The sequence below is a fragment of the Acipenser ruthenus genome, chromosome 3 (assembly GCF_902713425.1).
Source record: "Acipenser ruthenus chromosome 3, fAciRut3.2 maternal haplotype, whole genome shotgun sequence".
NCBI lineage: Eukaryota > Metazoa > Chordata > Actinopteri > Acipenseriformes > Acipenseridae > Acipenser > Acipenser ruthenus.
The window spans coordinates 1445872-1471569 of NC_081191.1; the positions used below are offsets into that span (position 1 = coordinate 1445872).

Genomic DNA, 25698 nt, shown 5'->3' on the forward strand with positions numbered 1-25698 from the left:
AAAACACAAAACAAAAAGGAAATTTAAACTTTAATATTATATAGTATATATTTCTTCTCTTACACAGAACACAAGCCACAGCGAAGAACACATAGGCAAACATAGAAAAATATTTGAATCATATTGGCACTGATGAATTTCCATTTTTGTATACAGAGAATATATTTTTAAATAAATAAACAAATAAATAAATATTACACTCTCACAGTGGGATTCAGTATTATTATTATTTTTTTTACACTCAGTAATTAATTTTCATGAGGGATTATGTCTAATACTATCATTAAATATGAATCCTTTGTTTTACTTCACAAACACGTGATCACTGACTACAAGTGAAGCTGCCTTGGTAACAGATACATATCTCATGTAATCCCCATCCCTTTAAATGTCTTAACTTTCAACTAATGGCAATGCCTTCTACAGCACACTGACAGAGATACAAGTTTCATGATGCTTGCAAATCCAAAAACTGCTTACATAGCTGAGGAGGCTTGCTACATGGTAAATACACTGAAGAAAAGACATACTACACGATGTTACCTTGTTTTCAAGGACTTTTACTAATAAAAAACAAGACATTTAGCATAAGTGAACACCCCTTTACTTTCAGTCTTTTTTGTCTTTTTTATACATGACCACAGTTGTTTTGGTATTTGTATCAAGATATTCTAATCAGATGGAGAAGTAACTTTGCTCTGCATCACATGTCTCCATTCAATGTCTTGATAATTATAATGAATCAGGAACTAAAAGTCCCTCTCCACCACTTTGATCAAGTGTATTATAACTAGTACTTCAACTTGAGTGCCCAAAATACTGAAATAAATCACACATTTATTAGTCGTATTTCTTTTGAGGTGACAGGACAGTTACATGATGTAACAAGTTTCAGAGATCTTGCCACTTCATTTAATAATGTTCAGTTTACTCATTGTATTGTGAAACATTAAGTGACAAAGCCTCTGAAACTCGTTGCACAATTAACAGGTTTCATGTTTCAAAGATACACCATCGGTCAGATTATAACATATATGTTCCTCTAAAAGGTTTCTTATGGTATTTTTGGGGGCACATTAATAAACAAACCAAAACAATTCAAGCCCTCGATTGTAACCCAGATTCTGGGTGAATGTGTACAAAAACTGCAAATGTGTGGATTGGGTACATTGGTGTGTTTCTGAATTCTAATATCATGCAACAATGTGCGTGTAACTACCTGGAGAGATTATAAATCGAATATATATTCTGGGAGGGAAGTCAGTAGAATGCAGGGAGCTGAAAAGGACAATGGGTGTAGATGGGCTGACCAGCCATGCTGCCATTAAAGCAAAGGACTTCCTGCAAATTACAATACAAGGGGCACACCTAATACTGAATGCTACTAATTTGAGAAAGAACAGAAATACTTGCATCACATTAAAATAAAAGTAATTTTAAATTGTAAGATGCTCACAAAGGCAATGAAAATGTTTAGCGTGTCCAAAGTGCTCCATGTTGTACGAGTAGTGATATATACTGCATGACCACCAGAATGACTGACATTTTTATTTACTTTATTTAATTTTTTTTTTTGTATGGTCATCAGGCTACTTTAACTTCAAAAAATGTAAATGAAACCTCATCATTGAAAAACGTTTTGGGAGACATTTTCTGAGTAGCGTAGTCTTGCCCTTTGGGAGGGAGCCATACTTCAGCAAAGCTTTTGATGCCTCAGTCGTATAGGAGGCTGTGTGGTCCAGTGGTTAAAGAAAAGGGCTTGTAACCAGGAGGTCCCCGGTTCAAATCCCACCTCAGCCACTGACTCATTGTGTGACCCTAAGCAAGTCACTTAACCTCCTTGTGCTCCGTCTTTCGGGTGAGACGTAATTGTAAGTGACTCTGCAGCTGATGCATAGTTCACACACCCTAGTCTCTGTAAGTCGCCTTGGATAAAGGCGTCCGCTAAATAAAATAATAATATTTAAATCGTATTTAAAAACAGAATTACTACTCATTTCCTCATTTCTTGCGGTTGCTGTATTACTGATCTGCTGTCCATGTGTTGCTGCATTCAATGTGCAGGGTAAGAGCAAACTACATAAAACATCATGCTTTATATTAACTGGGCAGATTTTTAAAGAATTTACAGATTCATCTGGTGATATTGAATATGCAGTTCATACAATGAAATAATATAAAGTTTGTTGGCACTATGTTATAACAATCACAAAATTCTGCCAAGTTAACATACATCAATACCAATTATCTCAGTCAATTCATATAGAAAGCCTTTTTTAATGAAGGCAGTTACAGTTGTTTTTTTGTATCAATATATGATAACATTTACAATAATATTTGTATAATTTACATTAATTTAGTCTTTACAATAAATTTAACAGTATCCTTTTTATACTGATTTTCTCTTTATGCTGTGGTACATACATACATGTGTGTGTATATATATCTATCTATATATACATAGATATAGATATATATACATACACATACACACACACTGTAGTTCAGACTATTGCTGTTCATGAGCTAAACCTACATATGAAACTGTAATTTGGTCCCATTAGTTGTATTAGATAGAAAAGGCTATGTCAAACGAATGTCATTCAGAGGAAAGTTTAAAAAGAGTGTGTGGGGGGGGGATTTTTGGTTTTAGCCCAAACCCCTATACACCTATGAGCTGAATGGTACTGGATCAAAATCCCTCCATTTTTTTGCTGTTTTACACATATCTACCACGGTTAAGATCAATGAACCGATCCAGAAGTGCCTTCATATGTGCTAACACAGGGCAGCAGTTGTCCATTGACAAATAAATAAATAAAGTTTTGGATGAGGTCCTCTATCCTCTTCTGAATCTCTGACAGGAACATCAAACAAGGTGCTGTCGATTTTGATAAGGCTTTGTTAAATATCACATTATTTTGTGTTTTGACCTACTTTTTTTTTTTTTTTACAATCCTATTCTTATTTCTAATTGCAAAATGTATACATATTACTATTAGAAAACTGTGTGTTTTTTTTATTATGTCAAGATTATGAAAATCTTATGAATCGCACACTAATATTGCACTTTGGGATGTATTTCAATGCATATTACTGTATTAATACATATCCTTGGGTTACGTTTTAAATAGGGTTTTTTAAAAAGTACCAAATGACAAAACAAAAGGCTACCTTCATTAATTAAAGGATTCTTTTAACGTTTCTGGCATTGTATACTGTGTTGAATTAGATAATTGCACATATTGTTTGTTGTTTGTCTCTTTTTTAAAAACTGCTTTAAAGATAACAGAGCCAAAATGGTATCCTCGGGATAGATAAGCCACATGATAATGCTGTGACTGCGCATAGCTATTGAAAATGGTATCCTAGGGATAGATAAGACACATGCTAATGCTGTGATTGCACATAGCTATGGAAAATGGTACCCTAGGGATAGATAAGCCACATGATAATGCTGTGACTGCGCATAGCTATGGAAAATGGTACCCTAGGGATAGATAAGCCACATGATAATGCTGTGACTGTGCATAGCTGTGAAAAATGGTATCCTCGGGATAGATAAGCCACATGATAATGTTGTGACTGTGCATAGCTGTGAAAAATGGTATCCTCGGGATAGATAAGCCACATGATAATGCTGTGACTGTGCATAGCTGTGAAAAATGGTATCCTCGGGATAGATAAGCCACATGATAATGCTGTGATTGTGCATAGCTGTGAAAAATGGTATCCTCGGGATAGATAAGCCACATGATAATGCTGTGACTGCGCATAGCTGTGAAAAATGGTATCCTAGGGATAGATAAGCCACATGATAATGCTGTGACTGCACATAGCTGTGAAAAATGGTATCCTGGGGATAGATGAGCCACATTATTATTATTATTATTATTATTTATTTCTTAGCAGACACCCTTATCCAGGGCAACTTACAATTGTTACAAGATATCACATTATTTTTTACATACAATTACCCTGTTAATATAGTTGGGTTTTTACAGGAGCAATCTAGGTAAAGTACCTTGCTCAAGGGTACAGCAGCAGTGTCCCCACCGGGGATTGAACCCACGACCCTCCGGTCAAGAGTCCAGAGCACTGACCACTACTCCACACTGCTGCCCATGCTGCCCACATGATAATGCTGTGACTGCGCATAGCTGTGAAAAATGGTATCCTCGGGATAGATAAGCCACATGATAATGCTGTGACTGCACATAGCTGTGAAAAATGCTTTCAAAAAATAATTCTAATCCAACTTTATAATCTTTACACGCTTTATAGTGCAACGTTAGGTGACTACTGTTGCGAGAAACACAATAGGAATAGATTTTAAATATGTTAATACAATCTTTAAAACACCTTTACAATTAAAATAAATAAATAACCCTGATGTGAACTACGGAAATCTACACTGCAAACATTTTTTGCTGTTTTGGTACTTTTTAAAAGGCACTATAAACCTGCACACAACTCTAAAAATAACCTTTTTGAGAAATGCTTTGTTTTTTAATTTCCCGCTTTCTTTAAAAACACACAAGCTGTTCTGTTGTATTCCTTGTATTAACTGTCTTAGTATAACGAACATCATTTGACGTTGATATTTTTGCTATCATCCTCAGTCATCACAAAGTAGTGGCAATACCATAGAAGGTAGGCCCTGATACTTTATTTTGTCACTGATCTTTTAATGTTTTGTTTTTTTTTATATATATATATATTTTTGCGGTTACTGAAGAACAAGCTGTTTGTGTACCTGTCGGGATCTCTGTTCTGCCTTTATTAAGCACTGTATGCAAGCCAGTTAACATGATTGCACAGTGCGCACGCATGCAATTAGCTAGATAAAAACGAAACCAAGACCTCTGTGCCGATAAAGCTTGTATGAAAGCCATTCTGTGAGCTGCTTTCTGAAATTGGTTTTGGCAGTTATTGAAAGGAAACTCACATTTGACACATCACTTAGATATTTTATTTGCTTAGAGTTTAAAAACTGAAATTGACTTTGGCTTTAAACAAGAAAAGACCACTAATGAAGGTGTATAACAGAGAAAAGGTAACAAGACGAGCGCGTTTCTTTTTTGCGGAAAGTAACTGTAATACTATTGATCCCATTCAAAATCGAATGCGTTATATAAACGTTATTTAAGCAATGCGCTAGCCCCAACTCGACTTATTTATTACTATTGCTGAATTTGCATTTGGTTTAAATAAGATTCACACATGTGTATACTTTGAGCTGGTGTAATATTAATAACAGAAAAATGGTCATACAAATGAATGTATGCATGTAGTTTTAAACAGGGTTAAGCTTTACTTGAAGCATCGTTTCTGTTTCAGTTTCACAGTACTGCAGTGTACAGTACTTTACCAGTACAGTACAATGTTTTCTATACCAAAGCCTGTACAGACTTCTGAGCCATTCGTATTTCTGATGGTCTGATTTTTGTCATTATACTGTAAGAGAACTAAAAAGAGAAGACTGGGCAAAACAAGCTGAACAATATGCTCAGGAGGATGAAAATCACAGCTATGGAGAGCAACTAGTTCAATATCCTTCACATTCAACCACGTCTTGGTATTTCAAAACATGTCAAAGGACAAATTAAATACATATAGATATGGGTATGTTCATACAATTCTTGATGGCATTACTGGATACATCCACACCTCTCTCGTGCCTTTATAAACTTAGCAGAAACCCTGTAAACCCTGTAAAAGCCCAAACACAATGCAAATTCTAAAAATGCGTAAAAATACTTGATTTTCATCTCAAACCAGGCCAAAGGAAGCCAATCGACTGCATGTGTTGATAGTTAAAGTTTGCGCATTTTAAACTGGCGTTTAAGAGAATATACAATATGACCATAAAAAGTTAGTAAAATATTTTGTCATCAATTAATATATGTGTAGCCTATAAAACAGTTAATTTTGCAAATTAGGTCCAAGTGAAGTAATGTACACTGTTACCACACATTACCATCATGCTTCTATAACGCCAGTTTAAATCGATTTATTATGCTTTCAAGTAACTTAAAGTACAGTAAGAGTTGGTTTGCTTGGTAACCAGTGACTTCAGAATCTATAGCTTCTCAGTTTTTGATTTTATTAATTTGCTAATTGGATAATTTGTTAAAGGATACTGTCATGCTACACAGCTAAGCTCACATTATGCAAAACGTGAGAGAATATTATTTGAAATAATGAAGTCCAGCCACCAGGAAGAACTTCTCCAGGAATAACTCCGAATCGAGCACGGCAATGTGGGCTGCCCGTCCGATCAGGGTGTTGGCAGTGTTGGGCAGGGCATGGAACACATTCTGCCGAATCAGATTGCACTCCTTGGCATCTAACAAGGGCTGTAGCAGGTTGTTGATCATCTCTGCGTAAACTGGGCCTAAAAGACCGAGAAAAATGGTGAACGATTATTCGTTCAAAGAACAGTATGCATAACTTTTTCACAGTTGTATTCTCCCCTCAATTTTTGAAGTACTTCCTTTGGTGGGGCAAGAATATAACGTATCAGTTGTAAGTTGAGTTGTTGACAGATGTATTCAAGAATTGAAAAAGCTGAGCTCCTCATACCAAGGTGTGTAATGAAATGTCAATGATTGTTAACCCCTTAAGGTACAGAAAGAATTAAGCAGTTGTTCAAACTGTTTCTTCTTGAAATACATTTGAGAGTGAGTCAAGTCTCACGAGGAGGAAACTGACAATTTGGTCAGTACATTTCATTACAAGTCTCCACCTGGGGAAGACTGCACGTCACCTGTTTCATACACCGCATCGCAAAAAGAAAGTTAGCATCATTTTTATTTATGGGACACACATATCCCTTAAAGGGTTAACAGGATTGACTAAATGTTCTATTTTGAACAGGAAACATCCAAAGTGTTCTTTGCTCCCGTCTTGTGATTTACATGTGCAATCAATGAAGCAATAAGCTAAGACTATAATTAACTGGGTGTCTTGCTTTGTTTGCATGTAATACAAATAATGTAAATATTGAATGTACACTGCATACACTACAATATTTAACTTATTTTTATTTATTTATTTAACCAGGAAAATCCCGTTAAGATTAAAATCCATTTCCCAAGGGAGACCTGGTCAAGAAGGTGGCATATAACACACCCACACAAAAAACAAAAAACAAACAAACACACAAATTCAAACGAGCACAACCAACACAAACAAGTCAATTAAATCACAAGAAATAACCCTAGAGCACCGGCCAAAGCAAAAGCAAGCCTCAGCTACACAGGAGCACATCTTTAGTCTGTACTCTCTTAAAGGGATCAAGACAGTAAGTTTCAGTTCTTCCTGAAGTGTATTCCAAGATCATGGATATGAATACTGAATACTCATATTGTGCCATACACTGAAAAATAGTCTTGACCACAACAACACAGTACTGAGCAGAAGCATACTGTACCTGTGCCTCTGTCTTTTAAAGCTGTTCTGCACATCTCTATCCGTGCAGAATGAAAGGGAACATACCGATCTTGTGGAGATGCCACCAACACAACATTCTTAAAATGCTGCAGTCCTGAAATCGAAAGGAGAAAACACTGAACAAGCGCGTGGTGGGACTACACTGTTGTATCTTGAATGAGATATCATGGGTAATAGAAAGCCAAGCAGCAACAATGTTACCACAGACTTCTCATAGAGTCCGGTAGCTATACAGCTGCCTAACAGCAATCTCTGTATCTAAACAATCTCCCATCATAGCATCCCTATGACACTGTTCATGGCATGCAATAATTACTGGAGGCATACAGAACCCATGTTACTTTCTCTCACTGTACGTTTAGCTTTATTGGTGACACTTTAAGATAATGGCAGCAAATTCATCTGATTTTCTGTATGTATTCAGATGTTACTCCTACGGAATCTGATGAAACTCTATTGAAATTCATATCATTCCATTTTATTTGAACTACAGACAAAAGCTCCACAGCTACAGAAGAAAGTAAAAATACAACTGAGATACATATTTATACATACAGCATTTTTACAGTCCTGGAGCTTCTTGATATATTAGCATACAGTATATAAGCATTATAATGAACTAACTTAATTAAAACACTTAGGGGTAGATGGGCCAGTTGCAGCCAATCTGCATTTCCATTGCGACACAAAGTACATTACCTACTACTAGTTATTTTACAAAATGTAAAAACAGTAGGTATGTTTAAGGAAGTAAATATATCACAAAATATGGCCAGGGTTACCGATGCAGCGTGCCAAATGAGCAAACTTTTACATGTATTGCATTGTGATGGTTTCTTTTAATGTAGTTTAGCATTAAAATTCTCAAACGTGATGAAATGTGATTCATGCATTTCACTGTAGGGTAGTAACACTGCAATATTAAAACTTTTTGTTTTGTTGGTATTTGCTCAATAAAAACTTAATTACAAAAAAAAAAGGAATGTAAATGTTGTTTTAAAAAGTTATTGTTTGCCCTGGATAACATTTTACATCCCCTTAATCATTGGCACCTTTGGAACTTAGTGACATACATATAACCAACGAAACCCCCAACGAAGAAGCAGATCCTGCTTTTGAGTAATTTGACTCATCGGTGTTCATTGTGGTCCCTCTTGTTTAGCTGCGGAGGATGCATTAAGTAATTTAGAAGAGTAACGGGAATCTACAAGCAGTTTCAAAACAGGATTACACATTTTTACCATTTTATCCTAGAATTGTTTCATGAATTGTGTTTTATTTATGGATAAAGGTTGTGATTAAAATTTAAATTCCTGGTTTGAGATTTCAGTGTATATTAGTATAGGTGTGTATAAATAGTAGTGCCCTCTGATAAATATACTTGGTGTGTAACTCTGAGTAACAGCAGATTTCCACGGGTAGAATTTAAGGGCAGCTACTTTTTACTGCTGATACTTGAGTACTTTTAAGATATGATACTTTTGTACTTTTACTCAAGTAGTTTTCTAATAGGATCCTTTGACTTTTACTTAATTACATTTTTTTCCAAGTAACAGTACTTTTACTCAATTAACACGTTTGAATACTTTTTCCACATGTGTTTTACATTCCTATACAGATGCTCAGAATGAGCTGGAGGGGTTAGTGGCACATGTGTGCAGTCTATTGCTCCCAACACATTGGGGAAACCAGAAATGTAATATAAATTTATTTCCAAGGCTTGAAAGTACACCCTGCTGTTATGGAAAAATAGGTATTTGGCTGTTCACCTAAATAATGCATTGAGAACAACTAGCAACACACGAAAAAAGCGGACTGGGAAATGCCAGCAACAATTGCGACTTGTTTAAAATATGCTTTCAAAAGTTCTTAACAAATTGATGCAGCTTTCGTACATCTCATTATAATATTTGAGAACCATCATTTGCACTATCTCTGTCCCCTTTTGCGAATTTATGCAGGAACGCCCATAATTCCATATTCATCTACGCTTGAACTGCAAACAGAAACTGTTTGCAGTTCAAGCGTAGGCATTGTGCTTGTTTAGTACATTTCACCCAAGACTTCCGACTCATTTGAAACTGGTTTGCGACTATTCTGACCGGCACAACACTTAATTATAAGGAGTAAACCTACCCCTTTATCACAAAATGTGAGTGAAACTAAATAATTTTCCAATGTCTGTTGAAACAGGCATTTTCTTGATTTTTTAAAAAAGAAAGTTTTGCTGTACTCTTAACTGTATCCTGCTAAACTTACCTGGCTTCTGGCTTAGCAAGTACAGAAAGGTTTTTCGGGAATCTGAGTGGTCTCTGAAGGTTAATTGTAACAGTGATCCAGATTTCTTCAGCTTCTGCATGAGCCAGAGACCTGGGGCGGGGGGCAAATAATTCACTATATAGTATTAGCAAACACTGTCTTTCTGGTCCCATCTCAGTCTCGTTGGGAAGTTGTATTCTTGTGAAATGTCATAGCAAATTGAGGCAGGTTTAAGATATAGATTTTTCTGTTTGCTTCAGAACACATTTGATCACAGTATCAGACAACAGTAAGCACGTATAAAGCACATTTTATAAAACAGCCAGGTAAATAGCAAGCATATAGGAGGCTGTGTGGTCCAGTGGTTAAAGAAAAGGGCTTGTAACTAGGAGGTCCCAGATCAGCCACTGACTCATTGTGTGATCCTGAGCAAGTCACTTAACATCCTTGTGCTCCGTCTTTCAGGTGAGACGTTGTTGTAAGTGACTCTGCAGCTGATGCATAGCTCACACACCCTAGTCTCTGTAAGTCGCCTTGGATAAAGGCGTCTGCTAAATAAACAAATAAAAAGAATAATCCAAAGCATGGAAATCGCCCCAATCCAAATTGGATGGAGTGCAGAACCATGGAGAAACTACGGTGGCAACACAACGAGATCCCTGATGCCTCAATACAAACCACTGCTACAATAAATACAATAATGACAAATCATCTCCCTGTACTGGAGCTTTAGAACCAAGAGCAACACACAGTCATCTTTGTGAGCTGGTTGGTTTATATGCTATAATTGCACTATAATCTTCCCAGAGTGTTCATTATGGCTGCCAGTGTCAAAAGTAATACAATGAAAACAGGTGACGGGATTTACCCTGGTAGAGAGAATCTATGTGTAATACAATAAAATACAATAAATGTTCCTATAAAACAGCTAGGCCTGGTTTATAAACAATGCAGCGATGAAAGACTCTGTTACCTGTGCTGACCAGAGTGCTGTTGTTGTAGAGCGTTCCCAGGTGGGGTCCAGACAGTGACAGGAACGTGTGCAGCTTGTTGAGGTAATATCGGAAGCGGGGTCGCGTCAGCACCGACCGAATGATGATGTTGCCCAATGAATGCCCAATGAAGCTGTGCGTGACAATCAAAACACAATGCATTTCAAGATTCCCTTTAACATAATCAAGTCTTTCAAATCATAAATGGTATAGATCAAATTAACCCAAGACACTACTTCAAATTGAGCACAGAGAGAAGAACAAGAGGGCATACATGGAATCTGAATAAAAGTAAGTTTTAGAACAGAAGGTATGAAGCACTCTTTTACACAGAGAGTTGCAAATGCATGGAATAGCCTACCAAGTGACATAGTAGGATCTAAAACACTGAGAACATTAAAAAAAAAAAACAAAAACCCTAGATTCTGTGCTTTTAAATGAGTTCCCCCCACAGCAGGGGAGAATGGTGTGCTAGCAAGGGATGAGCCTTGATGTGCTGAATGGCCTTTTCTCATTCCCACACATTCCTTGTTCTTATGTTCTAATGCTACTTTGTTTTAAGCAGGCATTCACAGACAAGTCCCCCAGTGGTGTAGCAACTAGCATAGCAACATCCAAAGCGTTTTCTTGTAGCAAAAGTGAGAAATTGACAGAAGAGCAAACTGCTGTCTCTCTTTCATGCATTTCTTCTTTGAAACCACAAGTCATGATAACAGGTGTTCTTTCTATTATTTCCAGTTTTTCCCTGGTTACATCTGAGCTTGGTTATGTCTGAGGGTCCCTGATTTGAGTTGTATGAAATACCTGATCAGGGCACTGATTTGAGTTGTATGAAATACCTGTAGTGTAGAAAGACTTCAGTAACAGCACCTCAAATCAGTGTATTTTAATGCATCAGCCTAGATTGGACTGGATTTCAGCCCTTATAAAACGTGGCAGTAAGCTGTCCCTGCTGGCTCACCATTTCCATCTAGTGCTCAAGAAGCAGAAATGCTACAGTGGTGTGGAACATGTTTTAAATGAAATACATAATTGCTGTAACATTCTTTTTTAAATTATACAACTGCACATTTGAGACCTACAGTATATTGTGATTTGAAGACACAACAGGTAATGAGTGAATAATTTTTTTTTAGCTACAACCACTTTTATAATCATCAATGTCACTTTTATTTATTTATTTATTTATTTATTTTACCTTATTCTGGCTATGGTGAGGTTATACAGTTGAATGTGCTGAATGATCTCATCCAAAAGTCTGTCTGTCATTGTGTCAAAATCAGCAAAGGTGTCAGTCTAGATAAGTGGAAAAAACAAATACAGTCACAAATCTTCACAATCCTGTACTGTTGTTACTGTATGCATATGCACAGGATACAGTGACTTGCATAAGTATTCACCCCCCTTGGACTTTTCCACATTTTGTAGTGTTACAGCCTGGAATTAAAATGGATTTAATTGGGATTTTTACCATTTGATTTACACAACATACTTAACACTTTGAAGGTGCAAAATATTTTTTATTGTGACACATAAGTTAATTAAACAAAAAAAAGACATTCATTGGTTGCATAAGTATTCACCCCCTCGAGTCAATACTTGGTAGAAGCACCTTTGGCAGCAATTACAGCTGTGAGTCTTTTTGGGTAAGTCTCTACCAGCTTTGCACATCTGGATCCTGCAATTTTTGCCCATTCTTCTTGGCAAAATTGCTCAAGCTCTGTCAAGTTGGATGGGAACCGTTGGTGAACAGCAATTTTCAAGTCTTGCCACAGATTCTCAATCGGATTGAGGTCTGGGCTTTGACTGGGCCATTCTAAGACATTCAGGTTCTTGTTTTTAAACCACTCCAGTGTAGCTTTGGCTGTGTGTTTAGGGTCATTGTCCTGCTGGAAGGTGAACCTCCGCCCCAGTCCCAGGTCTCTTGCAGACTGAAAAAGGTTTTCCTATAGAATTTCCCTCCATCTTGCCCTCAATCCTGACCAGTTTCCCAGTCCCTGCCGATGAAAAGCATCCCCATAACATGATGCTGCCACCACCATGCTTCACCGTGGGGATGGTGTTCTCAGGGTGATGAGCAGTGTTGGCTTTGCGCTACACATAGCGTTTTCCACATGTTTGCTGTGTCTCCCACATGCCTTTTGGCAAAATCCAAACAGGATTTGATATGGGTTTTTTTCAGCAATGGCTTTCTTCTCGCCACTCTTCCATAAAGCCCAGCTTTGTGGTGAGTCTGGGTTATAGTTGTCCCATGGACGATTTCTCCCATCTCAGCTGTGGATCTCTCCAGCTCCTTCAGAGTTACCATTGGCCTCTTGGTTGCTTCTCTGACTAATGCCCTCCTTACCTGGTCACTGAGTTTTGGTGGACGACCTTCTCTAGGCAGAGTCGCGGTTGTGCCATATTCTTTACATTTTTTAATAATGGATTTAACGGTGCTCCGGGGGATGTTCAAAGTTTGGGATATTTTTTTATAACCCAACCCTGATTGGTGCTTCTCCAGAACTTTATCCCGGACTTGTTTTGATAGCTCCTTGGTCTTCATGATGCTGTTTGTTTAGATATGCTCCCTAACAAACTCTGGGGCCTTCCAGAAACAGGTGTATTTAATCTGAGATCATGTGACACTTTAATTGCACACAGGTGGACTCCATTCAACTAATTATGTGACTTCTGAAGGCAATTGGTTGCACCAGAGCTTATTTAGGGGTGTCACAGCAAAGGGGGTGAATACTTATGCAATCAAGACTTTTCAGTTTTTTATTTGTAAATAATTATGGACTATTTTCTGTAGATCAGTGACAAAAAATCCTAATTAAATCCATTTTAATTCCAGGTTGTAACACTACAAAATGTGGAAAAGTCCAAGGGGGGTGAATACTTATGCAAGGCATTGTATGTATGCTTAAGTAAAGGCTAAACATAACCTCTGTCCATGACTTTTCAGACTCAATAATACTCCTTCATCTGATTAATACTGTTACCAGGTACAATCAACAATCTTTCTTGAACTGGGCTTTATACTTTTAGTGTACACTTTCATTTCTGCAAATGTATTTCTGTTTCCTGTACTCTTGGAGCTAAATATAATAGGATACTGGTGTAATACCGGGTAAAGTCTACCTGGTTTCTTTCTAAATGCAATAGCATACTGGTGTAATACCAGATATAGTCTACCTGGTTTCTTTCTAAATGTAAAGGCATACTGGTGTAATACCGGGTATAGTCTACCTGGTTTCTTTCTAAATGCAATAGCATACTGGTGTAATACCGGGTATAGTCTACCTGGTTTCTTTCTAAATGCAATAGCATACTGGTGTAATACCAGATATAGTCTACCTGGTTTCTTTCTAAATGCAATAGCATACTGGTGTAATACTGGGTATAGTCTACCTGGTTTCTTTCTAAATGTAAAGGCATACTGGTGTAATACCAGATATAGTCTACCTGGTTTCTTTCTAAATGTAAAGGCTTACTGGTGTAATACCAGATATAGTCTACCTGGTTTCTTTCTAAATGCAATAGCATACTGGTGTAATACCGGGTATAGTCTACCTGGTTTCTTTCTAAATGTAAAGGCATACTGGTGTAATACCAGGTATAGTCTACCTGGTTTCTTTCTAAATGTAAAGGCATACTGGTGTAATACCGGGTATAGTCTACCTGGTTTCTTTCTAAATGCAAAGGCATACTGGTGTAATACCAGGTAAAGTCTACCTGGTTTCTTTCTAAATGTAAAGGCATACTGGTGTAATACCAGATATAGTCTACCTGGTTTCTTTCTAAATGCAATAGCATACTGGTGTAATACCGGGTATAGTCTACCTGGTTTCTTTCTAAATGCAATAGCATACTGGTGTAATACCAGATAAAGTCTACCTGGTTTCTTTCTAAATGTAAAGGCATACTGGTGTAATACCAGATATAGTCTACCTGGTTTCTTTCTAAATGCAATAGCATACTGGTGTAATACTGGGTATAGTCTACCTGGTTTCTTTCTAAATGTAAAGGCATACTGGTGTAATACCGGGTATAGTCTACCTGGTTTCTTTCTGACATCAGGAAGTCCAGTTTTGATCCAGGCAGCCCCAACTCAATAAAAGTCTTCACCAGCCGCAGATCTGCACTGTTTCCTGAAAAAGCATACACTCGTGTTGAGTCCTGTTACATGAATGTAACACAATGCAACCATACAGTAGTTACTGACACCTCTCCTTTCTCCTATAATTGGACAGCATCACCCAGCACCATCATCATTACCATCCCTGGATCTCCAACAGCCCTGCCAAAGAATACCTTTGATTTGATACGCTGCTCCAGGGAGGGGCAGGGTAAAAGACATGATTCAGAAGAAGCCAATGATACAACCTGTTTCAGGTGTAGCCTTGGCCTCTTGATATAAATCTTTGTTTTACCAAAACACAATGTTTCACAAATCTAAATTTGATAACATTCCCCAATGTTTGTACAGTATTCTATGAAACACTAATACACTGGTGAAATTATTGTTTTACTGTAACTTCCCCAGTCTATAGTTACTAGTGCAGTATCAGTTTCTTTCCACATGGGGCTGCTGTGCACCTTTCTATTCTTTCAAAGTTTCCTCTATTGCAATTGCACTGCAAATGATACTAATAAGAACACTTATTATTACCATCCAGTCCATGAACACAGATTACAAGATGAATGCCGTCCTCAAAATTATCTTCCTCTTCCTCAGGTGGGAAATACGGCACATCAGAGGCCAGCTGGGGCAGATCGCTGTACAGTGTACCTCGAAACCTCAGCTCATTCAGAAGATCATCTTTGGCCTTATAGAAACTAAAGAGAGAGAGGGGAAATGTGACATTAATTACAGACGTGCTCAAATTTGTTGGTACCCTTACAGCTCATTGAAATAATGCTTCATTCCTCCTGAAATGTGATGAAATTAAAAGCTATTTTATCATGTATACTTGCATGCCTTTGGTATGTCATAGAATAAAGCAAAGAAGCTGTGAAAAGAGATGAATTATTGCTTATTCTACAAAGATATTCTAAAATGGCCTGGACACATTTGTTGGTACCCCTTAGAAAAGATAATAAATAATTGGATTATAGTGATATTTCAAACTAATTCGTTTCTTTAATTAGTATCACACATGTCTCCAATCTTGTAATCAGTCATTCAGCCTATTTAAATGGAGAAAAGTAGTCACTGTGCTGTTTGGTATCATTGTGTGCACCACACTGAACATGGACCAGAGAAAGCAAAGGAGAGAGTTGTCTGAGGAGATCAGAAAGAAAATAATAGACAAGCATGGTAAAGGTAAAGGCTACAAGACCATCTCCAAGCAGCTTGATGTTCCTGTGACAACAGTTGCAAATATTATTAAGAAGTTTAAGGTCCATGGAACTGTAGCCAACCTCCCTGGGCGCAGCCGCAAGAGGAAAATCGACCCCAGATTGAACAGAAGGATAGTGCGAATGGTAGAAAAAGAACCAAGGATAACTGCCAAAGAGATACAAGCTGAACTCCAAGGTGAAGGTACATCAGTTTCTGAGTGCACCATCCGTCGCTTTTTGAGTGAAAGTGGGCTCCATGGAAGAAGACCCAGGAGGACTCCACTTTTGACAGAAAAACATAAAAAAGCCAGACTGGAATTTGCTAAAATGCATATTGACAAGCCACAATCCTTCTGGGAGAATGTCCTTTGGACAGATGAGTCAAAACTGGAGCTTTTTGGCAAGTCACAGCAGCTCTATGTTCACAGACGAAAAAATTAAGCTTTCAAAGAAAAGAACACCATACCTACAGTGAAACATGGAGGAGGCTCAGTTATGTTTTGGGTCTGCTTTGCTGTGCCTGGCACAGGGTGCCTTGAATCTGTGCAGGGCACAATGAAATCTCAAGACTATCAAGGCATTCTGGAGCGAAACGTACTGCCCAGTGTCAGAAAGCTCTGTCTCAGTCGCAGGTCATGGGTCCTCCAACAGGATAATGACCCAAAACACACAGCTAAAAGCACCCAAGAATGGATAAGAACAAAACATTGGACTATTCTGAAGTGGCCTTCTATGAGTCCTGATCTGAATCCTATCAAACATCTATGGAAAGAGCTGAAACTTGCAGTCTGGAGAAGGCACCCATCAAACCTGAGACAGCTGGAGCAGTTTGCTCAGGAAGAGTGGGCCAAACTACCTGTTAACAGGTGCAGAAGTCTCATTGAAAGCTACAGAAAACGTTTCATTGCAGTGATTGCCTCTAAAAGTTATGCAACAAAATATTAGGTTAGCGGTCCCATCATTTTTGTCCATGCCATTATCATTTGTTTTCTTATTTACAATATTATGTTGAATAAAAAATCAAAAGCAAAGTCTGATTTCTATTAAATATGGAATAAACAATGGTGGATGCCAATTACTTTTGTCAGTTTCAAGTTATTTCAGAGAAAATTGTGCATTCTTCGTTTTTTGTGGAGGGGTACCAACAAATTTGAGCACGTCTGTATATATACAGACCTATCTCTGGCCCGCTGGATATCACCTCTAATTGTACACGTACTTCTCAGATTAGGCTGCGGATATGCCATAGTTTACCTCTTGCAACATAAAGAACCACACTGCTATCAGTTATCTTAAGATAAATAATTTATTTCTATAGTAACAATACCCATGGAATTAGCCATTATTATTATTATTAGAACTGACATCTGCTATTTGCATTGTGATTGTTACTAATCCAGATGTAACTACCATAGGCTCAACCCAAAGAACCCCTAAAAACAATAAGAGAAGGTCATTTAAAAAAAAGAAGCAAGGAATAATCGACAGGTCTTTTTTCTAAGGGTTAGGTTTTGTAACACTAGCAAATCTGCTTTTGAAAACTGTTCAAACTTACTTTAGCATTCTCTCGTTGGTTTCTTCATCCACACAAAAGGAATTAGAAGAGATCACACCAAATGAGCCCAGAGGCTGTCTGGTGATGGGCGATGTTGCCTGCCTTATTGCAAACCCATTGACAGATGGAGAATCCCTGAGCACAGAAGAGAATGGCAGACAAGTTGGGGCGCACGAAACTGATAGGTTAACCACCTCTACTACCTTCCTGTTCATGAATGCCAAGCTCGAGCTAGGAATGTTTGAAGATTTCCCTAGACTGGGCAAAGCAGGATGTTCATGGTCATTGCATTTATCAATTTTGGGATCATGCCCGTTTTCCTTTTCAATGTCTTGACATTCATGGTAGTGGACTTGCTCCAGTCTATCCTCCTCATTCAGTTCTATTTGGTGGAAACTCTGATCTGATTCACACAGAATTGCTTTGTTAGTGCTGTCCAAATAAGACCCAAACTCCCCTTCAATTAGATCACCTTCTTTTAAATCAAATGCTGGCATCTGGTCACTGAGGTGTGGGACTTTTTGACTGTCCAATTGAACATCACAATTTGGCACACTGTCATTTTTGTAGTTCTCTTGGGTTATACGGGAACTAGCTGATGTGTAAAATACTGCTTTGTCAGGTTGAGTCCTAGTGTGTTTTGGAAGTTCTTCACCAACATTCTTTTTAAAAAGAAACGCCTCTGGAACACCTTGTAATACTGCATCCACCGTGCACAGAACTACCTGTTTTTCTAGAATTTTAGGTAAGTTAATTTCTTTGGAACAATTATAGTCCTCAAGAATGTTTATGTCCCCGTGTTCATTTTTACTACTCTGCCTACCGACTTTCAAACACTCTGGCATGTCCCCTTCTAGGATATCCTCCAAAGAATACGCATTTCCAAATGGCCGATCATTTTGTCTCATTACGTTTCCTCCCACAGCTGTACAGCTTTGAGACTCATCGCCCCTTTGTCTCGGGTCTTGGTTCGTTTCTGGGTCCTCCTCAGGGCTGCTTATCTGAGGAGCGGAGACAGATTTGGTCAGCTTGCTGAGTTCCACTTCCTGTTCTTCTTCATAGGGCAAGGAGCTGATGGACGTCAGGGAAGCCTGTATCCCACTGGGTAAGCTTGCGTTACTTTCGGTCTGACACCCCTCCAGGGAGTTTCGGTGCATGGTGTGCCTTCTTACGAGCTGGTGCAGCAGGTCCCGCTCACTGGAGAAGTCCTGAGGTCTGATTCGAACATCCAGCCAGGCTACTGAGCTGGGCTCACTCTCAATTCCGGAATCAGAAATCACAGAAGAAGACCGCTTCATGGTCCTTAAGCTCCCGGTGAAGCCATCCTTTCCTGCTCCATATGATTCTTTTTCAGCTGGTTCACATTTGCTTGGCACTGTTACTGTCCTTTCCATCTCTGAGATGGAAGTATCTGTGACAGACAAACTGAATAACAGCATGTCTTCATTTTCATAAAGCTTGCCCTCATGAGGTGTTACCTCTGTTAAATTTTTGGTGGATTTGGATTCATACTCATTGAGCTCATTTAGATTATTCTTCACTAAAACACTGCTTTCATGCTCTTTCTCTTCCAACTCATTTGAATGACAAGATAGAGATAAGCTCTCAGCCCTGTTTAAGTCTGTGGACTCAGTTTTGTTTGATGTTGCTACTATTAACACTGCTTCTCCTCTGTATGGGTCTGTATCACTTGGCCTGACCTCAATATATTTCAGACCAGTGTTAGAGCTGTTGTTTCCCCCCGTTGGATCAATCCTTCCCTCCAGCTCTGAAGCACTAGGTTCATTATCCTGAGAATTACTCATTGCACTGCTTTCTAGGGAATCACTGGCTTTTAGGTTATTATTACTTTCCTCATGTCCTCCGCTCAAAGAAACATTTGCTGACAGATCTGTGCAATTAGAACTTCTCAAAAGGTTTTCATTCATTGGTGGTTTTCCAGAATCATGCTTCCTTGTTGGGGAAGCTTTTCTGTCCATTTCCAATTCTTCTAAAGAAGTGGTCTCTTTGTCTTCTTTGTTTCCATTAGCAGTGGGCACATGTGGGACGGAGGGTGTGGCACTGCCCAAGTCCTCATCTATGAAAAGCAGATACCAATAGATTGCTTCAATGAGTTAGTCTTGTTTCGGACATTCATTTAAATATATATATATATATATATATATATATATATATATATATATATATATATGTATATATATATATATATATATATATATACATTACCTAGAATTACCTATATACATTACCTATATACATTACCTAAAATGCATTACCTAGAATTTTTAGATTGTTCATTTAACATCATGTAATCAAAGAAACTACAAAATGATATTGCAAATGTCTACCAGAAGCCTAATAGTAGTACAGTATTTCAGTTTTTCTGTTAAGTACTGTATTCCTTTGAATTTAAGACACACTTTTTAAACCAATTTTTTCTTTTCAAAAATGGCCTGCATCTTTTTCTAGTACAGTATTGTGATGCATGTATTAAAAGATGTGGCTGCCAGAGTAGACAAACAGCAACATGACTGACTGGCAGTTCAAGGGTTCCCTAGCAGTTATCCTGTAAAGCGGACTCTCTCCTGCTCGATGTAAACAAAGAAAGCTTTTGCTCAGCGCCCGCCTGTGTAGCTATGGTTGTGCAGTAGCCTCGAACTGGCACTGCTGCATTCTTAAACAGGCGTAGGCTCCCCGGGCACGCCCCCACCCCCTCCCCCAGCCAATCAGGACCTCCCAATCAGCTCAGCTCCGAGCAAGCCTTCCTGTTTACCACAGCAACAGCGCAGCTGAACCAGCGACAGGGTCCTCCCTGTCACGAAGAGTCATTACTTTCCTGAGGAATTCCAAGAGAAGCTATTACAATTTCAGTGTTTTGTTATGAGGCTCAGTTCTGATCAGACCCCTGTATTTTTTTACTTGCCAAGCAATACCATAGTTCACAAACAGGAGAAAAAACATGTGTGAGTAATCACAACTGGAAATGAGAAGCAGTGCATAACTGTAATGCTCTGTGTGACCGCAGACGGCTGCAAACTGCCTCTATACATGGTTTTCTTATATGAGTAAATGCATCTTTCTAAATGCATCTTTATTTGATTTTATTTTCCTCAAGTTGAGGATGGAAATTTGGGCTGCGTCTTAAATTCGAGGGTGCCTTCAATTTGAAGGAATACTGTATATGAAAAACTACAAAGCGGTATGTAATTACATATGTTAACATAACATTATTCAGCAGGTTTCATTCGACTCTGAAGAAAACAATGTTAATTCTACAGGGGGATGCAAAACATTTGTCCAGAGCTGTAGAATTATGGTATCTATACATAACAACAATTACTGACCCACACTGGGGAGCTCTATATATCTGTCTTCAAAGATGATGGGAAGAGTGTTCCAGTCCCCATCTATATCCAGGCACTCAGCAGGCAGAGGAGGCATCTTAGTGAGATAGTCTGAACCTCGAGCTTCAGATGCAATCTGATTTTGTCGCTGGATCCTTGAAACAAAACCAAAAAAGACAAAGGACCTTATATAATGGCCTCAAATAACCTTATATAAAACAATCTAAAAAAACAAAAACGTATTAGCAATAGCTATATTATTAGTGACCCCCTTTCCTTCTGTTGATTTTATTCTGCAATTAGGAATATGCTTATAGTGTTATATTATAAGACAACATTATAGAGCAGTGTTTCCCAAACTTTTTGATTGGCGACCCAAATAAACACAGGAATAATGAACCCACAACACAAAATTATTCACTATTTGGTATTTTAACTGAAATACTTCTTAACTAATCAAAAAGCCATGTTTCATTTATTTGTAACTACACTACACTATATAAGCATTTAGGCTTTGATAGGTTTACAGTTTGGTAAAATTTTTAATTGGTATTAAAAATGGTATTAAATTAACGTATTGTAACGACGAGGCAGACAAACCGGGGGGGGGGGGGGGGGGGGGGGGGCACTTCTACAAACACTCTATCACACGACAGCCAGCTTACATGGGGATTGATGGACTGTTGTGGGTGGGTGCACTGAGATAATGGGTGGTGGGACAGGAATGCAATTTTGTAAGTTCTTGTCACCTCGTTACAAAAAGGATATTGCTGCTCTAGACAGAGTGAAAGAATTGAATCTATTCAGTCTTGAACAAAGAAGATTACGCGGTGATCTGATTCAAGCATTCAAAATCCTAAAAGGTATAGACAATTACTTTTTTTACCTGAAAAAAAGAAACAAGGACCAGGGGTCACAAATGGAGATTAGATAAAGGGGCATTCAGAACAGAAAATAGGAGGCACTTTTTTACACAGAGAATTGTGACTCCCCAGTAAAGATGGGCCAAATGGCCTCCTCTCGTTTGTAAACTTTCTTATGTTTTATGTTCTTAAGTCTGGTAGAGGGAGGGGCTGGGTGAAGAGTGTGGGTTTGGGAGCTGGGCTGGGTGAAGAGTGTGGGTTTGGGAGCTGGGCTGGGTGAAGAGTGTGGGTTTGGGAGCTGGGCTGGGTGAAGAGTGTGGGTTTGGAAGCTGGGCTGGGTGAAGAGTGTGGGTTTGGGAGCTGGGCTGGGTGAAGAGTGTGGGTTTGGGAGCTGGGCTGGGTGAAGAGTGTGGGTTTGGGAGATGGGCTGGGTGAAGAGTGTGGGTTTGGGAGCTGGGCTGGGTGAAGAGTGTGGGTTTGGGAGCTGGGCTGGGTGAAGAGTGTGGGTTTGGGAGCTGGGCTGGGTGAAGAGTGTGGGTTTGGGAGATGGGCTGGGTGAAGAGTGTGGGTTTGGGAGCTGTGGGAGAACCTGTTATTTTGTTGAATTACCGAGTCAGACACGCAGAGACTGTTAGCTTTGTGTGTGTTACCTGCCTGTTTATTAAACCATTTTATTTATTCTGTGTTTGTTATTGTTGCATTTATTTTATTGTTTATTGTAAAATAAACCGTGCATTTGAGACCAGAATACTTGCCTGGATTGCTTCCTTTACCTCCATGTTACAATATCAATTTAAAATTGTATTGCACTATAATGAATACTAGTTTTAATTTTCAATTCAACATTAAGCATTGCAAACATACTGACAACAGTCAGATTTTTTTTGTTTTTTGCAATATACATTGTAATCAGGTAGGATACATTCACCGCCTTCTCTGAGACAGTGACTGTTTTTTTAAGAACGTCATGCTGTTCTGCTAATTGATCAGCTTTCTTCTGTAAAAACTCGTGTCATTTCCCAATGCAATCTGGATGCCGTGTCTCAAGATGCCGAAGGCTTAAGGCTGTCGTGAGCCAGTACTTCACAACAAATGACACGTGAGGACGCAGATCATCCCGTCACCAATTTAAGAAAAAGCAGAAGACTGGTGATAAAACAATACATTGTTTATATAATAACTGCTAATGATTTTTATGCAAATCATATTTATTTTGAATATAAGCATAAGAAGTTGTATAGTGAAACTAAATCTTAACAGTGTGCACTGAACGTCATATTTTTTAGATTGTTTGGCGACCCATCAGAAACCTTGCAGCGACCCATACTGAACGTCATATTTTTTAGATTGTTTGGCGACCCATCAGAAACCTTGCAGCGACCCATACTGAACGTCATATTTTTTAGATTATTATTATTATTATTATTATTTATTTCTTAGCAGACGCCCTTATCCAGGGCGACTTACAATTGTTACAAGATATCACATTATACATTATTTCACATTATACAGATATCACATTATTTTTACATACAATTACCCATTTATACAGTTGGGTTTTTTCTGGAGCAATCTAGGTAAAGTACCTTGCTCAAGGGTACAACAGCAGTGTCCCCCACTGGGGATTGAACCCACAACCCTCCGGTCAAGAGTCCAGAGCCCTAACCACTACTCCACACTGCTGCCCACAGATTGTTTGGCGACCCATCAGAAACCTTGCAGCGACCCATACTGAACGTCATATTTTTTAGATTGTTTGGCGACCCATCAGAAACCTTGCAGCAACCCATACTGAACGTCATATTTTTTAGATTGTTTGGCGACCCATCAGAAACCTTGCCGCGATCCATATTTGGGTCTCGACCCTCACTTTGGGAAATGTTGCTATAGCTCACATGGCTGCTGCTGCCTGGCACTTGATGTGTGGTTGTACTTCAGACTCACTCAAATCGTCTAGCGACAATCAAACAATGTGACCTAAAGCCAAAGTACCAGGATGCAGCAGTTTATACTGTTCTATTTGAAATATTTGTATATAATGAATTAACTTATTATTTTTTTTAAAACAAGTCAGACCAAGAAGAATCTCAACACAAAAAATGGAGGCCAGTAAAAATGTTAACAAAGCCAGTTAGAGATGCATTTTTAAACAATGCTCTTTATTTCAGTGAATTAAGATATACAACTCACAGCTCTTCTTGGAAGGTCAGAGATGCACGTTTGTGATGTTCTGAGAAAAAGTATGCTTCTGAAAACCTTCGTACCTGTTTGGAAAGAGCAGAAGTTATAAACAGCGTTTATGAGTGGCACAGCGCTCAGTGGCGATTCTTCCTGAGATCATGTTGCTGTGATTCTGTTTCCTGTGTGCTGTAATCCGTTTCAGATAACACAGGAATTGCTGGAAAAAAAAATTGGGACTACAAAGGTGAACCTTGATTCTGTTACTACTTTACTTGTGCCAAAAGTCTTGTGGTTTTTCAGAACTTAAAGTAATGAAAGACTTAAAGCTGCCTTCTATAGCTTATTATTGGCCATATGCACACATCTGAAGAATAAAGTGTTTGTGTTTTTTAGCTCCTAACCAGCATAAAACACAGTTACAGTGTTGACCTTAAGGTTATTAGATAGATACTAAAAGCAATTTTTTTTTTTTTTTTTTAAAGATCTTTTTTTTCGGTTGGGTTTCACTACTGATTTAATTGGGGTAAAATGTAAGGTGATATTGCACAAGGTCAGACAAGTTATTTTTGGCAGCTGTTGAAGCAACTACATGGCAAATACAATTTTCTAATTAAGTTCCCTCAGATTAATAGCGTTTGGATGTTGTGTACACTGTTATGGCTCCACCATGAAGGCTGAACAGCACTGCACTAACAAATATACAACCTTGGTGCAAGGCACATGCTTCCATTTAGCAGAGTAAAACAGACAGTGAAGTATTTACCCTTAGCGTGTGGTGTTCCTGAGCCAGGTAGGATGTAACTTCAGCCTGAAGAGTAACTGTGTCTAGAAACTGGCTCCAAAGAGCCACCAGGTGGGAACAGAGCTGAGTCAAATCTCTGCTAATCTGCTCCACAACTTTATCATGACTACTCTGCACCTGTGAATGAAAATATATATATAAAAAAAAAACATTACAGGAATCTGGAGTGGCATTATGTAGACATGACAGCACCTTGTCGATCCTGAGACTCTGAAAAGAAATACTACCCATTCCCACTGATATTTATTTAATAAATGAAACATAAAATAGTACTTTTCAGTTATATTATAACCCTTTTACCAGGAAGCTGCCTTCTGTGCACTAGGTGGAACTGCTGCATTCGCCATGCTGCTCTCCCAGACTTGTCTGGTATAAAACTATTTTTCAGACAATTACCAAAAGCAAAGGTCAATGCTGTGTTGCTTATATTGGAACTGAGAAATATATTTTCAGGGGAATAACCTTTTGACAAGAGGAAGAAGCCACTGCATACATCTGACCTTCGGAACACAACTTGACTTCGAAAATGTGTACTTTTTTAAAATTGCGTAGATTACAGTCTCTGGAGACCTTCAAACCTGGTTATAGCAAGAAGAGAGGTAATCCAGACCCCAAAAAGAAAATAACTTTATTCAAGAAATACACACAAGTCATGGAGAATGTGTCTGAGAAAGTGGAATGGCATCCAAATCGAATTCCATCAGGTCGGTGGCGCACAGGGCCAAGTCGGAGGCCTGATATGGTGACAACGGAATTAGCTGTCCACATCACAAAACCACCACAATCCGGAACACTTTGTTAGTCATCGCTTCAGAGAGGCCCAGTACTTAATTACAGGCTTTGTATAAGTAAAGATTGGATGTACTCACAGGGCTGTGAGGGGGGAACTCTCAAGGAATCAATGGCAACATGCCTTACTATG

General features: G+C 38.5%; 1 protein-coding gene across 1 annotated transcript in view; it reads right to left on the minus strand.

Moving 5' to 3' along the window:
* Window positions 1–2888: 2888 nt before the first annotated feature.
* The window catches only part of LOC117435408 (protein FAM135B-like), a 96340-nt gene continuing 73530 nt past the window's right edge, over window positions 2889–25698 (minus strand). The window contains exons 10-20 of the mRNA XM_034058530.3: window positions 24738–24893; window positions 23984–24057; window positions 20931–21085; window positions 17587–19663; window positions 15361–15527; window positions 14748–14839; window positions 11905–12002; window positions 10688–10839; window positions 9715–9825; window positions 7436–7549; window positions 2889–6397 (exon numbers count right to left, since the gene is read on the minus strand). Coding sequence (XP_033914421.2) covers window positions 6192–6397; window positions 7436–7549; window positions 9715–9825; window positions 10688–10839; window positions 11905–12002; window positions 14748–14839; window positions 15361–15527; window positions 17587–19663; window positions 20931–21085; window positions 23984–24057; window positions 24738–24893 — 3402 coding nt within the window. The 3' untranslated portion in view covers window positions 2889–6191. The remainder of the gene's footprint in view (window positions 6398–7435; window positions 7550–9714; window positions 9826–10687; window positions 10840–11904; window positions 12003–14747; window positions 14840–15360; window positions 15528–17586; window positions 19664–20930; window positions 21086–23983; window positions 24058–24737; window positions 24894–25698) is intronic.